The sequence below is a fragment of the Apteryx mantelli genome, chromosome 25, assembly GCF_036417845.1.
Source record: "Apteryx mantelli isolate bAptMan1 chromosome 25, bAptMan1.hap1, whole genome shotgun sequence".
Taxonomy (NCBI): domain Eukaryota; kingdom Metazoa; phylum Chordata; class Aves; order Apterygiformes; family Apterygidae; genus Apteryx; species Apteryx mantelli.
This window is the reverse complement of record NC_090002.1, coordinates 7,054,557-7,070,718: the sequence shown is the minus strand read 5'-3', so window position 1 is coordinate 7,070,718 and position 16,162 is coordinate 7,054,557. Positions and strand designations below refer to the sequence as shown.

Sequence of the window (16,162 nt, the reverse complement as noted above, 5' to 3'; positions counted from 1 at the left end):
CAACATGACAAACGAAAGGCGTTTCCAAAAAAAGGAAAATGTGTCTTGAATGCAGCTTTTTACAATGACGGAGAACAGGGTTAGTATATTCAGGCTGATATCCCAAAGGCCATACTAATAAGCTGGGGAACAGGACAGACACACAGCAGCAGAACTGCAAACTGTACAGTAACAGGCACAACAAACAATTTTGTAGGTCAGGGAAGAAGCACACAGGCAAGAACACAGGAGGAAAACGAGCAGCACCTGCCAGCACACCTAGCTCAGGTCAACACTGTTGAAAGGCTAAACTCTCTTTAAGCCACTCTAAGAGTAACCATTACAACCTGAGCTGATTTTGTATATACTCTTGTATACATTACACCAATTTAACAGTTTTTACACTCTCCCATCCTTCTACAAGACTTATCAACTAACACTTAAAAAAAGCTGAAAACTTTTATTGTTTTCAGAACCAGAGTTTAGCCACCGAACTTCAGAAATGAATTTAAGGCTGTTTTGACCAATTTTAAGGTTTTCTTCAACTGTATGTAAAAGATATAATGTTTTAAAAACTCCCCATGAGTTATCAGATTGCATTTAAGATATTGTTACTTCAAAAAAAAATAGAATACCGAAATAGAAAGTTTATTTAACACAAACCAGAAAGACTATGATTATACATAGTATCTTTGCTAGTAACTTTCAAGTTCTCAGCACAGCTCTGTTAAGCTTTCGGGTCTCCCGAGGAACATCACATAAAAGCTGGAATTATGTTAGAAAACAATGTATGTAGTTCAGGTAGGTTTATTCATATTATTCACACAACATGAATGAAGTATAAAAGCATCTTCTGCTGTGAAACACTTATCCAAAGCAAACTCAACTCCTCTAGCCAGACCTTCCTTCACATTACAGCACTTTGCAGTTACATGTTATTTGATAATTCCTTACTCCCTCTGCAGAGGCAAATTTGCCAATATAATTTAATATAGGACTGTCAAAGGAGGAGAGAAAGAGAAGAAAGGGAAAAGGTAACAAAGTTGTCTTATAACTCTTATTAGTTCAATGATTTCACAAAAGTTTTTCCAACTGTTGATATCAAGACCTTCACTTGGAATCCAAAAATCAAACCAGATCTTTCTGGATTTGATGTTATGCCATTAAGAAAAACTAGCGACTAGAATTAGCTAAATAATCCCTGTTAATGATTTTTGTAATAGAAAACATCTCACTCTCCTGTATCCTTTAACAGTGAAGAAATGCAAGTGTAACAGGAGGGTCACATTTTAATCAATGCCCTACACACCAGCAAAGCCCTCGGAGATGGTTTACATGATGTAAGCAGTGATAACGAGTCAAACCCATCAGTTCAGAGAGCAGTAGTTTCACAACATTCTTTCAGTCACTGGCTAACTGCACCACTAACACTCCTGGTTTCTATTTTTCACCACGAAATTGCCCTTTTCCCACATTTTTCCCTCGAGTTGCAGCTTCCCCGATTACATGTACTTCTGTCTTCTTCCAGGGCAGTGACAAAGAGCCTTGAGAAAAAGCCAAAATACATCCCGAAAGCCAGAGTTTTAGAGAGAGACCTAGCTCGCAAGCAGACGATAAGTTTCACCAAACGCCTAGGCAACTTTCACACGGAGACCGCGGTAGCTCCAGGACTTCCAGGCAGCCTTTCCACCGCAGTTTTCCCTCCTTCCGAGGGCCGCTTCAGGGGCCGGGCACCACAGTCCTCCCCTGAACTCACCAGCGCGGTTTCCCCTCCCGCCCCGCAGAGGAAGCGCCCTTTAGGAGCTCCTCGGTCCGCCGGATCACCTGCCTCCCCCCGCCACCCCCCCTCGGTGCCCATTAGTCACTTTTTAACAGCTCGCAGCCCTTTGCCCCTGCAGGAGGCAAACCGCGGTGCCCGGCGTAGGAAGTCGGTCCCGTCCTGCCGTTTTCCTCCTCGGTTCTGCCATGATAGCGCCCCCCCCGCACACAAACGCGCACAGCTCCGCTCACCGCCCCGGAGTTTGCCCCGCGCCGCCACCCCCGGGCCCCCGGGGCCGCCCCCCCCCCCGGTGTCCCCCCCCCCCCCGCCGGGCCGGGCCGGGCCTGCCGCCCCCCGCGAGGCGGTTCGGGGCGGGGGAACGGCGGCCGGGCCCGGCCTGCCGCCGGGGCCCCTCAGAGCCGCGGCCTCCCCTCGGGGTCCCCCCCCTCCTTCCCTCCCCGGGCCGCCGAGGCGCGCTCCGGGCCGCGGCCTCCCCTCGGGGCCGCCCTCACCAGTTGGTCATGTCGAGGAAGAAGGCGCAACCGGCGGGGCTGAGCTGGAAGCCGAGGAGCCGCTGGAACTCGCCGATGAGCACGTCCTTGTCGGTGGTGCCCAGGCAGCTGAACTTCTGCATCAGCTCCGCGTCCAGGTCCACGTCCATGCCCTCCATGGCGCCGCGGGCCCCGCCGCCCCGGGGCCGCCCCGCTCCGCCGCCGCCGCCTCAACGCCGCATGGGGGCGAGGGGGGAGCGCAGGCACCGCGCGGGGGGGTGGGGGGGGAGGGGGCGCGGGCGACGCGAGCCGCGGGCCGCCGTGCGCAGGCGCCGCTCCGCCCATGCGCGCGGGGCACGCCGCCGCCGCCGCCTGTGACGCCGCCGAGCGCGCGGGGCGCGGTGGCGTCACCGCGGGCGCCCGGCGAGGAGGCGGGAGCACCGCCGGCCCCGCCCGCGCCCGGTGGAAGGAGAGCCGCAAGGGCGAAATCCCGCCGTATGCAAACGATCTATTTGCATATGCAAACGCGGCCAGCGGGGGCGGGGGCGAGCACTTCACGTGACGCTTGCCGGGGGGGGGGGCAGGTTGAGCCCTTCCGATTGGCCGGGGTCGTGGGGGCGGCTGCGTCACGCGAGGCTGATTTACGCTTTCCCCAGCCGTGCGCAGGCGTGCGCCCTCGCTTCCAAATATGGAATCGGCGCGGGAGGCGAGGGCGCGTGTTTATGTATGCAAATGAGTCACGTGCGGCGTCACAGGGCGCTATGCAAATGAGGCCGCGGAGGGGCTGCTGGGAGGTGGCGGGCCCGGTGGGGTCGCGTGATGGCGGAGCCTCCCTCGGAGCTGCGCCTTCCCGCCGCTCTTCCTCCGCCGCCCCGGGACGACAACCGCCCCCTCTCCGCCACTCGTGTTCAGTCAGAAGCAAGGCGGTGCCCCCTCCCCCGGCCCGGCATCGTGCGATTTATCCCCCTTGAGGAAAATAAATTGGAAATTAAGCCCATTTTCCTCATCCTGTCAGCGCTGATGGGAGCGCAGCCGGGTAAGAGGCCTGTGACGCGCTGATGCTGAGCCCAAAAGGCTGCGATGTGCTAGATTTTTATTCCTAAACTCCCAATGTTATCGCTTCGGAGGTTGATTGAGAAGGAGTTTCCCCCACTGCAATGTTTGCATGGTAAACATTACGACACAGCTGCGAAGGAAAACTGGTACAATTTAAAAGAAAAACAAGCTTGCCACAAAACAAATAGTACAGGGGGAAAGAGCCTTCGCAGCAGTACTAGGTAGTGGGGGTTTCTAATGATACAGAACTTTTATTTAGGCCTGCGGATGGAAAAACTGCTTATGATGTAACAGAAAGACTAACCTAAAACCTGACTTGACTGCAAAAAAATGTTTTGAAGTCAAAACAGGGAGTGTACAGCAAAATACACAATAAGATGACAGAAAAAATGAACATACACAGCGTATCATGAATGGTATTTATTGTATGCTATAATAGACTCCTAATTTAATGAGTAATGGAGCCAAAAAAATGATTCAGTAGTGCCCAACCTCCTTTGGCACCTCTACCAGCCTTTTTTTCTGCTTGCTGTACAGTTCAGCTCATAACATGATTTCTGAATACTGTTGTCATACTATCTGGGTAACCTATAACACTGTTTTGTGGATAAGCCATAAAGAAAACTTCCTGAGTTCCTGTATTTCTTATGAATCCTGTGTCATCCCTTGCAAAAGCGCACGTGTTTTCCACACTGGCTTGCCAAACCTCTGTTTAGTAAGTTTTACTTGCTGGTTCCCAGAAAACATCTTGTTTTTAATTCCAGTTTCTGAACTGTGTTAAACTTAGAGAGAGTTGCATTTCAAGAATGATGGAGGATATATTGACTGTAGAGTCATTGTTTTTGTGTTATTTGATGTAAACTCTGTCTCTGACTAGAAAAAAACTATAGCAATTCATTTCATAGTGAAAGCCAGGCAGCTACTGTATGATGAAGTGTTTGTCTACTATCAGCTTGTGTCATCTTTTAAACATGTGGTCTGATCCTGAAGTAAAATCAGCGCATGACTGAGTGTGCAATTCAGGCTGTAGAGTTGAAAGCCTGCGTATCCTATATCTGCTATGAGCTATCTAGTCCCTCGGGAACTCGTAGTTAAAAAAACCTCAAATGAAAAATGTAGAGCAGTCTGGAAATCATGGCATGTACAGTGTAATGAGAAAGCTCTTCACGTGTGTATTTTCAAGTGCTTGAAACGATCAGAGGAAAGTGGAGCTCATGGTATGAAGAACAGGAATCATTTACTTATGGACAGATGCTCTTCAAGGGTTTTACTATTTGCTGTTACAACTTCAGGGTTATAAAAGTAGGCTGTCTGTCCTGGAAGAATGTGTACCGAAGTGTCGATAACAGGCAGCAACAGCCCTAAATCACTAATATGTCAACTCGGATGTGAACATTACGGGAACACGTGGGCCTTGTGTGTACAACCACAGATTTCCATTAACTGAGGCAGAGGGGCCACAACCGTGTCAGCAGACTCAAGACCACAAGCGATTCTGCCTGATGCTAAGGGAGATGAAGCGCTACTTTTGCTTAACACTGACGGAATACCAAGATATCCGCCTGTAGCTTAGGTAAAGTGATGGTAGCAGTGTGATCCCACAACCACGTGTCCCGCTCACATGGAAGTGCCCTTGGCACACTGTTGCAGAACATGACTGGGGTCAGTGCTGGCCACCCTCGAAGGCTGAGCCGCATGGAGAGGCGGCTGCTGAAGGAAGCGGGACGGAGCCGTCAGGCTGCCGCTGTCGGCGGGAGCCCGGCAGCGCCATCGTGGGTGGCTGCTGCGGTTCTGCCTCTGAGCCAGCGACAGGGAGACGCTGCCACGACTGCAAGCGCCATGGTGGCAGCCTGCACTGTGGCCGCCTGCCAGCCCTGCAGCCCATGGGCGAGCGGGCCGCCTCCGTGGAGATGAGGCCGCCATTGCAGGCCACGACGTGCTCCCAGGAAGGCCGGACCCTTCCCGGCCCCCGGAGCCCCCGGAGCCCGCTGTGCCTGCGGGCGGGCAAAGCGAAGCCCGCCGCAGCGCCTCGTTTGGCCCTCGCAGGCCACCGTGGGCCGCTGAGGCCGCGCCAGGCTGCCGCAAGGGCGGCGAGGCGCCCTTCTACGGCAGCCGAGGGCGGTCAAAGCGCGGCGGGAGAGGAAGCGCAGGCAGGCCGTGGCGCCTCTTGAGTGCGTCACTTCCCGGCGGCGCCGGTGGCGGGGGAGCACCATGCCCAAGTGAGCGGGCCCCGGCGGGTGGCGGGGCGGCTGCGCCGGGGCGAGGGGCTGCCCGGCCCCGGGGAGGGGGCGCTGAGGGCCCCCGTTGGTCCCGGGGTGGGGGGTGGCCCCGGTGACTGCCCGGGGTGTGTGTGGGGGTGCAAACACGGTCGCAGTGGGCGCCGGGTGTCCCTGGGGCTGGGGGCGCTTCCTCAGGGCCCGCGGGCCCAGGAGGTGGTGTAGGCGGTGACCGGGTTTTCCCTCTGCAGGTTTTATTGCGATTACTGTGACACGTACCTCACCCATGACTCGGTAAGTACCAAATCCTCTGCGTTCGTTCTTTTATTGTATCAAGTGGCTTAACAAAAGAACGTACATAGGTTAAAAACTCACTGGAAGTAACGTCCTGTTAGTTTGACGCTTTATGACCAAAACAACCAAGAACAAGGGAGTAACTTGACAGACGCTAGCGTCTGCTGGCTTTTGATGTCTCGGTGCACGTGAGTGTTGTAGTGAGTTTATAGGAGGCAGCTAACTTTGTCTTATGGGAGCCTCTTTTACTTAAATTTGTGTCTCAACACTTGTGGTTTTTATGTAAAGGTATTGCACAGCATCAGTCTTCTGACTGTATATAGAAGCCAGCCTATTTTATATGTCTAAATGGCATGCGTTTAAGTTTTACGAAAGTTTCCAGTAACTTTTGGGTTTATGTGATTTTTCTCAGCCCTCTGTGAGAAAAACCCACTGCAGTGGCAGAAAACACAAAGAGAATGTGAAAGACTACTATCAAAAATGGATGGAGGAACAAGCTCAGAGCCTGATTGACAAAACAAGTGAGACTAATCTTCTTACGTCCTTGGATTGCTTTGCCATCGCTCCTGTCTCTTCTCTGTGTGCTTGTCTTCCTCCCCTCCTTGCTGATTTTGTCTCGCCTCTGTGGTGATTCTTTGCTGTGTGAGTTGTGAGCGGGAATATCACTTAGAGTCTCAGACTTGAACTACTTGGGATGAGGGTTTCCACTGAAGAGACTAAGAGCTCTGTGTAAGGGGTTGTTGCAAGCAGACGTTGCTTTATTATGGGTTAGGACTGTTGTAGATACCACTCTTTAGCACAGCTACATAACGTCATACAAAGTCACATTACACAAAGTTGAAGGGTCCTCTTGGGCTGTTGAATTTTATACAAACTCTGTTAGCTTTTAAAAGAATCTCCTTTGAATCTAAAAAGTTGTGTCTGAAGCCTTTATGAGAAGAAGCTTGCAAAACAAATTTGTTCCCGTTCTTCCGCAAAAGAGTGGAGGACAGATGTTTTTAGTGCCATTCCTTGAGAGAGAAAAGAGATATCTCTCTAGTGCTTAAATTTACTCTGGTTTTGCTTTTGTTGGTAGTAGCACGTTTATGCAAACAGCATGAATAAAAATCCAAAAGGTAGGAAAGCGGACATTAAAATGTATGGATTGATTTTTTAACGCTGTAGTCTCTTGGCCTCAGCTCTCTAGTGATATTGATTTTTTGCATTCTTGGTGTTAATGGACTGAATAAAATGTGAAGCGTTTCCTCTCTGTTTGAAGGGTTCTTTTCCCCTCACTTTTTCTGTGGATAGCTGTTCTTTTCTCTGTAAACAGGATAAATACAAATGCTACGTTAACCTTCTGGCAGCTTTTCTTCTTTAGGAGTTTTCAACTCTCGTATCTTTTGCCTTTCTTCTGATCAGTTCCAGTCTTCTGTATTTCTTCTCCTCCCTGTCACATAAGATGTTTTTCATGCTTTTGATCACCTACCTAGGTCATTGGCTCACTACCTTTTTCAGTTAGCTTATGGCTAGCTTAATGGCTTAATCTAATGATTCTAGGTAAAAGTTATAGCTGCAAATCACATGAATGTATTTTCTCTGCCATCCACCTTCCTGTTAGGTGTGTGAAATTTGTCACAGAGCACTTCAAGAATACCAGGTACTCCTACCCTGACAAGCCATATAAACCTGGAATTTGTTCCAGAGTTAGAACAGTTGAGTATGCAGCATGACATTAAGTATGCTCTGAACGCTTGACATGGGAAGGAGGATTGACATAGGTGCTTCTTCAACCTGGTAACTGTTTTTTCTCCTGCTTATATATATTTTTGTTTGTTTTTTGCCAATGCAGCGGCTGCATTTCAGCAAGGGAAAATCCCACCTACACCATTCTCAGCACCTCCTCCTGGGGGAGCCATGATACCACCTCCTCCCAGCATCCGTAAGTCTCTCTGTAACTGTGATGGCAGCCTTTAGCTACGTTTTATGTTTCCTGGACTTGTAAGGAAAAATGCTTTTAGCCTGCAATCAAGCTAAGAAGCTTTGAGCTCGTGAATATCAAAATATACGAGAACGCTCTGTAAGAGTGTTTCAATGACTGTTGTGATCTTTAGTTTGTCGTATTTTAGCAATGCTGAGCACTTTAATAGAAATGTGTGCTCCTTCACTTGCTTGGTAGCTGCCAGGTAGATAGTGTCATTAAAACTTCTGGTACAGCTTCTTAGCAGAATGGAATAGGACTGATAACCTTGTTTTGCACTTCAGCTGGCAAGTTCTCGAGATCCCTTTCTGTATAGAGAGCTCTGCTGTTGTAAGTGGTGGTCACCTGCGTTAGAAATGCAAAGTGGAAAGTAATATCTAGCATATCCTTCTTCCAGTTAACTCATTTGTTAGCACCTGAAGTCAGAGTTGAAATGGAAAATGAGGACAGGCAGTTGTAAAACAATCTTAAGACATCTTTATCTTAGTAATAAAGAAAATTTCCTAAGTTTACTAAAGTTTCCTGTAAGGCTTAATAATAACTATTTCACGTTGCATGTTGCTGATGAGTGTTGAAGCAATTAGATATGTTACCAGTCTGTATATGTGTTCAGCTGGCCCCCCACGACCTGGTATGATGCCAGCCCCTCATATGGGTGGACCTCCAATGATGCCAATGATGGGCCCACCCCCACCAGGAATGATGCCAGTTGGGCCTGGTAAGTCTGGAAATAAGCAATTCTCTGTAATTGCAGTACTGCATGGTCTGATTTGCAGAATGTTTGGGGTATATTTTCCATTGAGCTGCTATGGGAGTATTGATAGGCAGTATAGCTGTAAAAGGAGCTCACTGGAAAACGAAGCAGCTGCAGCACCTGGATGCTAGATGTAGTGATGCCCTGTTTAGCCTATGGCTGTGTCACTGCAGGCAGCAGTCGTCTTAGACGCTGCATGGATGGACAGCCTCAAGTGAAGTATTTCAGTGTGCGTATACCACGTACACATATCTGTGCTGATCCGTTATCCTCTGCGTGGTGAGACATAAAACAGTCTTACAAAGTCAAGTTAAAGTTCTGTTACTGATTGTTGAGAGAGTACTTACGAGTCTTGCTGTACAGTTGAAATTCTGGGTTTTGTAAATTGTGTTTTTTCTGCCTTCCCTTTCTGCCTTTTTTCTACTGTCTTAGCACTATCATCTTTAATTGTTGAGGAATTATGTTTGTATTGTTTACATGTTTGCACTAGGGATAAATTTCAGCAGTAGATGAAGCTTATCTTTTAGAATGTCTCAAAATAATATGTTCCAGAAAAGTGACATGCCTTAAAAAGTTTTTTTTCAGAACAGCAAAGACAAACTAAAATGTCTTGATTATCCATTCTCCTTTTGAGCTTGTTGGCATTTGAAGAATTCTCAGAGGACATCTTACTGAAGTAGTTACTGGAACAAATCTGAAGACATCTATACACGCTAAATGCAGTGAAATGTCTTTGCAATTATTGTGTTGCCAGTAGAAATTGTTCCTTAAGTGTTTTCTAAAGGCACAAAATAGGGGCATAATCTGAGATACTAGGCACTATAATGGTTGCCTGAGGATAAATGGAGAAGTTGGATGGAAATCGTTATTTCAGTGTTTTTTGATGAAACTGCTGTTTTTCTCTTCTGGTAATGCTGTTACCCAGCTGTAAGAAGTACACTAGACTATTTTTGAACACACTTAATCTGAGGATCTTGCAGCGCTTTCCAAACTTTCCAATTCAATTGAGCTAGTGTCTCTTTTGAGTGGTTGAAGTAGATAGTGAATACTGTCAAAGCTGGTCATATAACCCACGAATTTGGTTCTTCCTCTACTAATTGCTAATATCCTTCAGAGAAATGTAGTCCCTCAGCCAGCTTCCGGATCAGAAGGCTCCTTCTATACACTTACAAAATGAGAGTTCCCGGGAGGGTGGGGGAGAGAATCTGCACCCTGTATTGACGTGACTCTGCAGCTGCTGTTCCTGAGAGCTTTTCTCTAGTGTCCTGTTTTTCCTCCTGTAGCTCCAGGGATGAGGCCACCGATGGGAGGACACATGCCAATGATGCCAGGGCCTCCAATGATGAGACCACCATCCAGGCCCATGATGGTGCCAACCAGGCCAGGAATGACCCGTCCAGACAGATAAAGGTGGAAGTGGAGCTACACTTCTTTTTTCACATTATGATCTTCCATACAATAAAGCAGCATAGACCTAGGTCCCTAGGATTTTGTATTAAAACAGTGTGTAGAGGAGATCTGCAGCTACTTCAGATTGCAGATGGTCTGATCTATATGCACACTGGACTTACGCATTTGTAACTGTTCTTCCTCCCCTTCCCCCTCCCCTCCCCCCATTGAATTCTAAAACACAATAATAAAATGTTGATGCTGGTTTGTGTATGGAGAGTCTGAGCCTTACTTTGTGTGTGTTTTTTCTGTCTGACACAGTGAGATGTTGGTCTTCATTGTTCCCTCTCTTCACCTGTGTTGCACTAAATTTTATTTTATTTTTTTCTCCTTACTTCTTCTTTTACATGTCATACCTCCAGAGAGCTGTATCGCTGTCTGCATTATGAGTGCTTGTTTCAAAACAACAAATATGTATGTTTTTAATTAAAAAAAAAAAAGTGAATTCAGAAAACTGCAGTGGTATCCCTAGCTGGGGAGACTGAAACATTCAGTAAGGTTGTTGCTGCCCCAAAACAGGATGAAATTATTAAAATGTTAGTTTTTCCATTGGGGGAATCTGCATCTAATATGAAAGTGTGGGAGTGATTCGCATCTTACAAGAAAGCGTTCTGTGAGGGCTCCTCTTTGAGTGCTCTCTGCTATGGAGCAAGACAGTCAAATCACTTGGACAAAATTACTTTTTAGGAGTGCACGTGCTTTTAACAGTCTCCTGTAAAGCATGTTGTGTAGTTGAGACATCCAGTAATTAACTTGGTCCTTCTTTTACCCTGTTCCACAAACATTGAGCTGTGGCAAAAATAAGAGGATGAAACATACTAACCTTGCTAATTAAAAAAAAAAAAGAATCACCTCCAGCATGGCATTGACTAGTCCTGGTCTGTGTTCTGTTACTGTTCTTGTGGTATGTTTGTTGCAGGACTCTAGAGGCTCGCTGGGTGGATGCACTGAGATGCTGTTGTGCTGACACAGGGGATCCTGCCGCTCTTCAGTTTCCCGTGTCTGACAGCAAAGAGGTCCTAGCGCAGCTTGTTCTGCAAGTGTCAGAGAGAGAGTAGATTGCAGGGAACTGGAATGATTGTGTCCACGCATAGCTCGGAAGGTATGCGTGCTGAATTGAAAAATACGTCTCTCTGCTCAATAATCTGAGTATTTTTCAGTTTTATTTTGAAGTGGCATTGCTGTTCTGTCCAACATAAAACATGCCAATGTCAATTCAAATTAATGGCTTTCTCCTGGAGAAAACAACAGGCAGGAATTACTGATGATCAGTACTGAGTCTTGATAAAAATTCAGGGCTTACGTTCCCCCCCCCCCCCCCCCAGCCTCCTATGAGATTAAAGCAGAACGTACACAGTAAAGTACAAAGCCCATAGCTTTCTTGTCGTAGAGCTGTTAAAGGACTGATTGATCAGTTTAAAGCTCCAGCGAGTGTGCTGTATTTGAGGAACAGTGTAATCATTTATGCGAGCTTTCATGTTGGGCATAGCCTTGAAAGCAAAATGCTCCCTTTAATATTCACAATCTCAAATCTCGCACAGCATGTGCAATGGTCTAACTCACTGTCAACCATCAAACAGTTACAATACAAACATAAACTAAGTAGCATAGAAACTGCTTTGAGCTAAGACTTTTGGTTTTCATTCCAACAGCCTCGCTGGTTAGACTGCTTTGTGTTGAGCTTTTTTTTTTTTTTTTTAACATCTGAGCACTTCTTTTTAACAAAACATTTTAACGCCGGCAAAAGCACAGAGTTAAAAGCTGCCTTCAATTGCTCGCAGCACTGTCGTTTATAGGATTCCCCTTGACGGTTCTTCTTGCAGGTTCTGTTTGGCCCTTGACGCGACAGCGGGAACAGGCTCTGCACGCTCGCTTCCTCCCGCTTCCCCGGGGACGGTGCTGTCCTGTCGGCAACTCCAGCCTGCCTTCCCTCCGTCATTAAATTTACTGTTTCGTGAGGGACGTGCTTGCTTAGGGGCGCTACGGAGAGCGCGCTTCCTTGGAGCTAGGCTTCCCTAGGACCGGCCGGGGGTAAATCCTAACGTGGGCGGACGGGTTTTGCAGCGAGCGGGCGGTCGCCGTGCTGTTCTGCGGCGAAGCTGCTACGGATCGATGTTTTCCCACCTTGGGAAGGGGGGATTTTTTTCCCTGCTCTCGCAGGCTCGACCCCCCGCCCCCGGCGGCGCGCGGGGCGCGGCAGCGCGGGGAAGGAGCCGGGCCCGGGGGCGACGCTGCGGCTGCGGCGCCCGCGGGGGCCGCCAGGGGGCGACGCAGGGCGGCGCGGCGCGGCTCGGCGCGCGGGGGCCGGCGGGAGGCGGCGCCGGGCGCGCAGCGGGGCGGGAGGCGGCGGCGGCGGCGGCGCGGCGGCGATGGGGTCCCGCCGCCCGCAGCGCTGAGGCCCGCCGCCCCCGCGCCGCGGCATGGCCGGCATCATCAAGAAGCAGATCCTGAAGCACCTCTCGCGGTGAGGCGACCCGCCGCCCGCTCCTGCCCCGCCGCGGAGCCGAGGCCCGGCGCGTTAGGGGCCCGGGCGGGGGGGGTCATAGGGCCCGGTTGGGGGGCCGAGGACCCGGGGGCGTTAAGGGCCCGGCGGGGGGGTGGTTAAGGCCGGGCTGTGGGGCCGAGGGCCCCGGGAGGGGGGGGCGTAGGGTTGGGCTGTGGGGCCGAGGGCATGGCGGGGGGGGGGGGTGAGGGCCGCTTGTGGGGCCGAGGGCCGGGGGGGACGTTTAGAGCCGGGCTGCGGGGCCGAGGGCCCGGAGCATGGGGGGGGGACGGACGGTTAGGGCCGGGCTGTGGGACCGAGGGCCGGGGGGGGCATTTGAGGCCGGGCTGAGGGCCCAGGGCATGGGGGAGTTTAGGGCCGGGCTGTGGGGCCGACGGCCGGGGGCGCATTTGGGGCTGAGCTCCTGGGGCATGGGGGAGTTTGGGGCCGGGGGGGGGAAATATAGGGCTGTGGGGCCGGGGGGGGAGCGTTTAGGGCTGTGGGGCCGAGGGCCCGGGGGTGGGAGAGGTTGGGGGGGGGGGTCACAGGGCCGGGCTGTGGGGCTGAGGGCCCGAGGCTGGGGGGCACGTAGGGCCGGGCTGGGGGGCTGCAGAGCGTGGGGCTGGAGGGACTTTGAGGGCCCAGGGCTGGGGGACTGAGAGCCAGGAGCTTGGGGGTGCTTAGGGCCGGGCCGGGGGGCTTTAGGGTGCAGGGACGAAGGGAGGCTGAGGGCCAGGCTGGGGGGCCGAGGGCCCAGGCTGGGGCCCTGGGGGCAGGCAGAGGGGCCGAGGGCCCAACCTGCTGGGGGGGGCACCCCGCCGTCCTCCCCTCGGGGCTGAGCCCAGCGCCCACAGCCGCGTTTGTTGGCCCTTGGGGATGTTTGCAAGCCAGGGTCGCTTATAATAGCAGTGCCTGTTAGGTTGGTAGCTGGCGAGTATGGATAAAAACTCAAGAAAGGAGGTGAAAATATAAAAAGCTGACAGGTACGGAGTCCAGGGACAAGAAGGAATGAAATATTAGGCGACGTACTCGCACAGGTTCGGCTGCTTCTTGCCTGGCTGTTTTCAGTGGTGTTTTGTCACTTTCAATGAAGTTTATTAACGGCGTTAAAGCTCGCGTTGTAGAAGACCGTCTGGTGGCGCTTAATGTGCAAGACACCGGGATTCAATAAATACGGGTTTTAGTCGTGGCTCTGCGGCTGACTTGCTGGTTGACCTTGGGCAATTCAGGGTGCCTCGGTTTGAGGCTGACTGAAAGGAAAGAGCTGCGTAAGAGCCGGTGGTTCTTGGCTATCTCTGGCCACGGGCAAGTCCTCCCTGTGCCTTGCTGAAAGATGAGAACAGTGTGATGAAGTAGGAAGATGGCATATCTTGGAGGAGACTGGTGCAGGCACGGTGTTGGCGGTGCTTTTCTTCTCTGTGCTTTATGAGCTGCAGATGATCTAGTACTTTTCATTTTAACTGACGGAGAAACCCGGACGCAAAGCGAGGGGCTTGAAATGACTTTGGCAGGGTTAAAATGACTTATCCAGGATTACGTGGTGTCAGCGGTAGAGCAAGGAATTAAAACCTGGGAATCCTGCCTCTCTGTGGCTGTATTGTATGAACTACTCTGAAGCTCACAGTAAATCTTGAGAGTTTCTGGAATCTCGGAAGAATCTCTGCAAACTTTAAATGAGCAGTCTCCTCTGCAAAGTGTCTGTCTGAGGCGGTTCTGAGTCACCGGTTGCTCAGTACTCTAGTTTTCCAGGCGCTGGACCAAAAAGGAGTGTAATAGAGCCTGCTGCTAGGTCTGCTCAGCGCATTAATTTAAATGTGTTTCTGCTAGACCCGACATCGCAAATCTCCAAGCTTTCTGTCTCATTCCGCCTCATATCAGCATGTCATGTTCATTATGGATTCGGCCGTCTTGTCGGGGGCACTGAAGTATTTATAATAGGGAGAGGGAGATGACAGCAGTTGTTAATGGAGGCTCAAACAGAGCTAAGTTATATCCCTAAGTACTGCTCCTCCTAGGATTAAAGGACGCGTGTGCTGTTCTTGTGTGTAATTCTCCTTTAGATACGTACTCTTTTCTTGTCGGTGTCTTTGGGCCTCTTAATCTTTTTGCTCAATTTTGCTGTTCGGTCTCCCTTATCTTGCGCTGTTACAACACCTTCCTGCTCAAAGTGCCCCGTTTCTTCCTGCTGATCTGGCCGGTTCTTAGTGTTCCTCTGTGTCTTTGTGCAGTTCCAGTGAGAGCAGGGAGTCATGGGGAAATCGGAAGCTTTACCTGTTTTTTCTGCCAGTCCAACTGGACTTGCTCTGTAATTTGGGGTGGTTGGTCTGATTATGAACATTTTGCAGTATTATGAACATGTTGCAGTAACACGTTTTGAACACAGTTTGATGTGTAAAAAAGATGATGTTTTTACATTGCAGTTTTGTTTCCTTTAAATACCTCCTCTTCATACTCCCTTTGGGTCTCTTTCTCAGCTATGCTCATTTGCCTGGAAGAATTTTGCTGCTGAATCATTAATCTGCCTTTATTTTCTGCTTTCCATTTGCATATGAAATAATTCCTTGTTCTTTTTGTTATGCCTTCATTTGAAGTCATTTCTGCATGGGGCGTGTTTTTGTTCCTTCTGTATCTGGACATTTGCAAGAAAGGGATGAGAGAAACGGCAAGATCAGGACAATGGGAAGGAGTTTTTTCATACCAAGTGCTCAGACACTGTTGTTCAGGTTAAATGAATCGCATACACTTCAAATACGATGACTGGTCACTTGCAGTGATCTGTAAAGCTGAGTTTTGCTGTAGGTGTCGGAGCTGACCTATGAGCTGACCTATGAGTGTATTTCGTAAAGCTTGGCCTGTGTTATGTTTAAAAGCTTAAATTCCTAGAACAGAAGAATCTTAAAAACTTAAATTGCTTCCACCAGCTGTGCTTTTCGCTTTTTTGCCCTATTTTTAGTTTGGAAAAGAAAACGGATCAGTTGGTTTTACTTTTTGGTTCTTCTGCATTGGCACATGACTGCAATATTGGGATTGCCAGTTCTGCAGGAGACTGTTTATAACCAAAAATGAAACCGTTATAACTGGAGCAAAGGGCCCTCCGTAGGAGCTGGAGCATCGGCGCTTGGGTGTGTGTTCGGACCTTAATCTGTTTTGAACTCCTGAGAGGCTACAATGACAGCAGTACTTCTGTTGTGTTTACCAGCCTGTAATTAGTAATGAAAGTATGTCTATTGTTCTAAAATAAAAACAAAATTTTTTTAAAAATCAGTGTATATATTGCAATTATACTTTTTTTGTTTGAAAGTAACCCCTTTTTACTGTCTTTTATTAATAATGCTTAGTACAGCTGTAGTAGATACTTAATATCAGTGTGTTATAAAGGTGGCCAAACTGCCTAGATTTACTTAACACTTCAGAATTTGAGTTCTCAGCAGTGCAGTGGAAATCATTGAAATAATTTTTATTTAATTTCATTAGGAAGCTTTTATCCACTGCTAGATCTGACAAATGATTTGTGATAATTCCTTTTATTACACGTGTTAAAATGTGTGAGCTTGTGAAGTGTCCTTATAAGCTTGCCCTAATAGACTACCTAATTGTGCACGTTAAGCAGTTTCCAGAGGAGATGCATTATGCAATCCTTATGTTTGGAACAGAATAAAATTTAGGCGGGGAAAATAATCAGCATGATAGCTTTGCTTGCTCTGATTTTCAAGGGTGAATGT

At 49.2% G+C, this 16,162-nt stretch overlaps 3 protein-coding genes across 4 annotated transcripts in view; 2 read left to right on the top strand and 1 right to left on the bottom strand.

Annotated features, from left to right (window-relative positions):
* Positions 1-2,453, bottom strand: part of ILRUN (inflammation and lipid regulator with UBA-like and NBR1-like domains) — a 32,240-nt gene extending 29,787 nt beyond the window's left edge. The window contains exon 1 of the mRNA XM_067310787.1: positions 2,251-2,453. Coding sequence (XP_067166888.1) covers positions 2,251-2,408 — 158 coding nt within the window. The 5' untranslated portion in view covers positions 2,409-2,453. The remainder of the gene's footprint in view (positions 1-2,250) is intronic.
* A 2,984-nt stretch (positions 2,454-5,437) lies between these two features.
* SNRPC (small nuclear ribonucleoprotein polypeptide C) lies at positions 5,438-10,171 on the top strand. Its single transcript, XM_067310702.1, has 6 exons — positions 5,438-5,504; positions 5,753-5,795; positions 6,208-6,316; positions 7,627-7,716; positions 8,369-8,473; positions 9,793-10,171. Exons 1-6 carry the CDS (start codon positions 5,497-5,499, stop codon positions 9,915-9,917), a joined length of 480 nt encoding a protein of 159 aa, XP_067166803.1. The 5' UTR covers positions 5,438-5,496; the 3' UTR covers positions 9,918-10,171.
* Positions 10,172-12,333: 2,162 nt separating this feature from the next.
* BLTP3A (bridge-like lipid transfer protein family member 3A) overlaps positions 12,334-16,162 on the top strand; it is a 35,110-nt gene continuing 31,281 nt past the window's right edge. For both annotated transcript variants that reach the window (XM_067310782.1, XM_067310783.1), the window contains exon 1: positions 12,334-12,422. In XM_067310782.1, the coding sequence (XP_067166883.1) occupies positions 12,379-12,422 (44 nt within the window). In that variant the 5' untranslated portion in view covers positions 12,334-12,378. The remainder of the gene's footprint in view (positions 12,423-16,162) is intronic.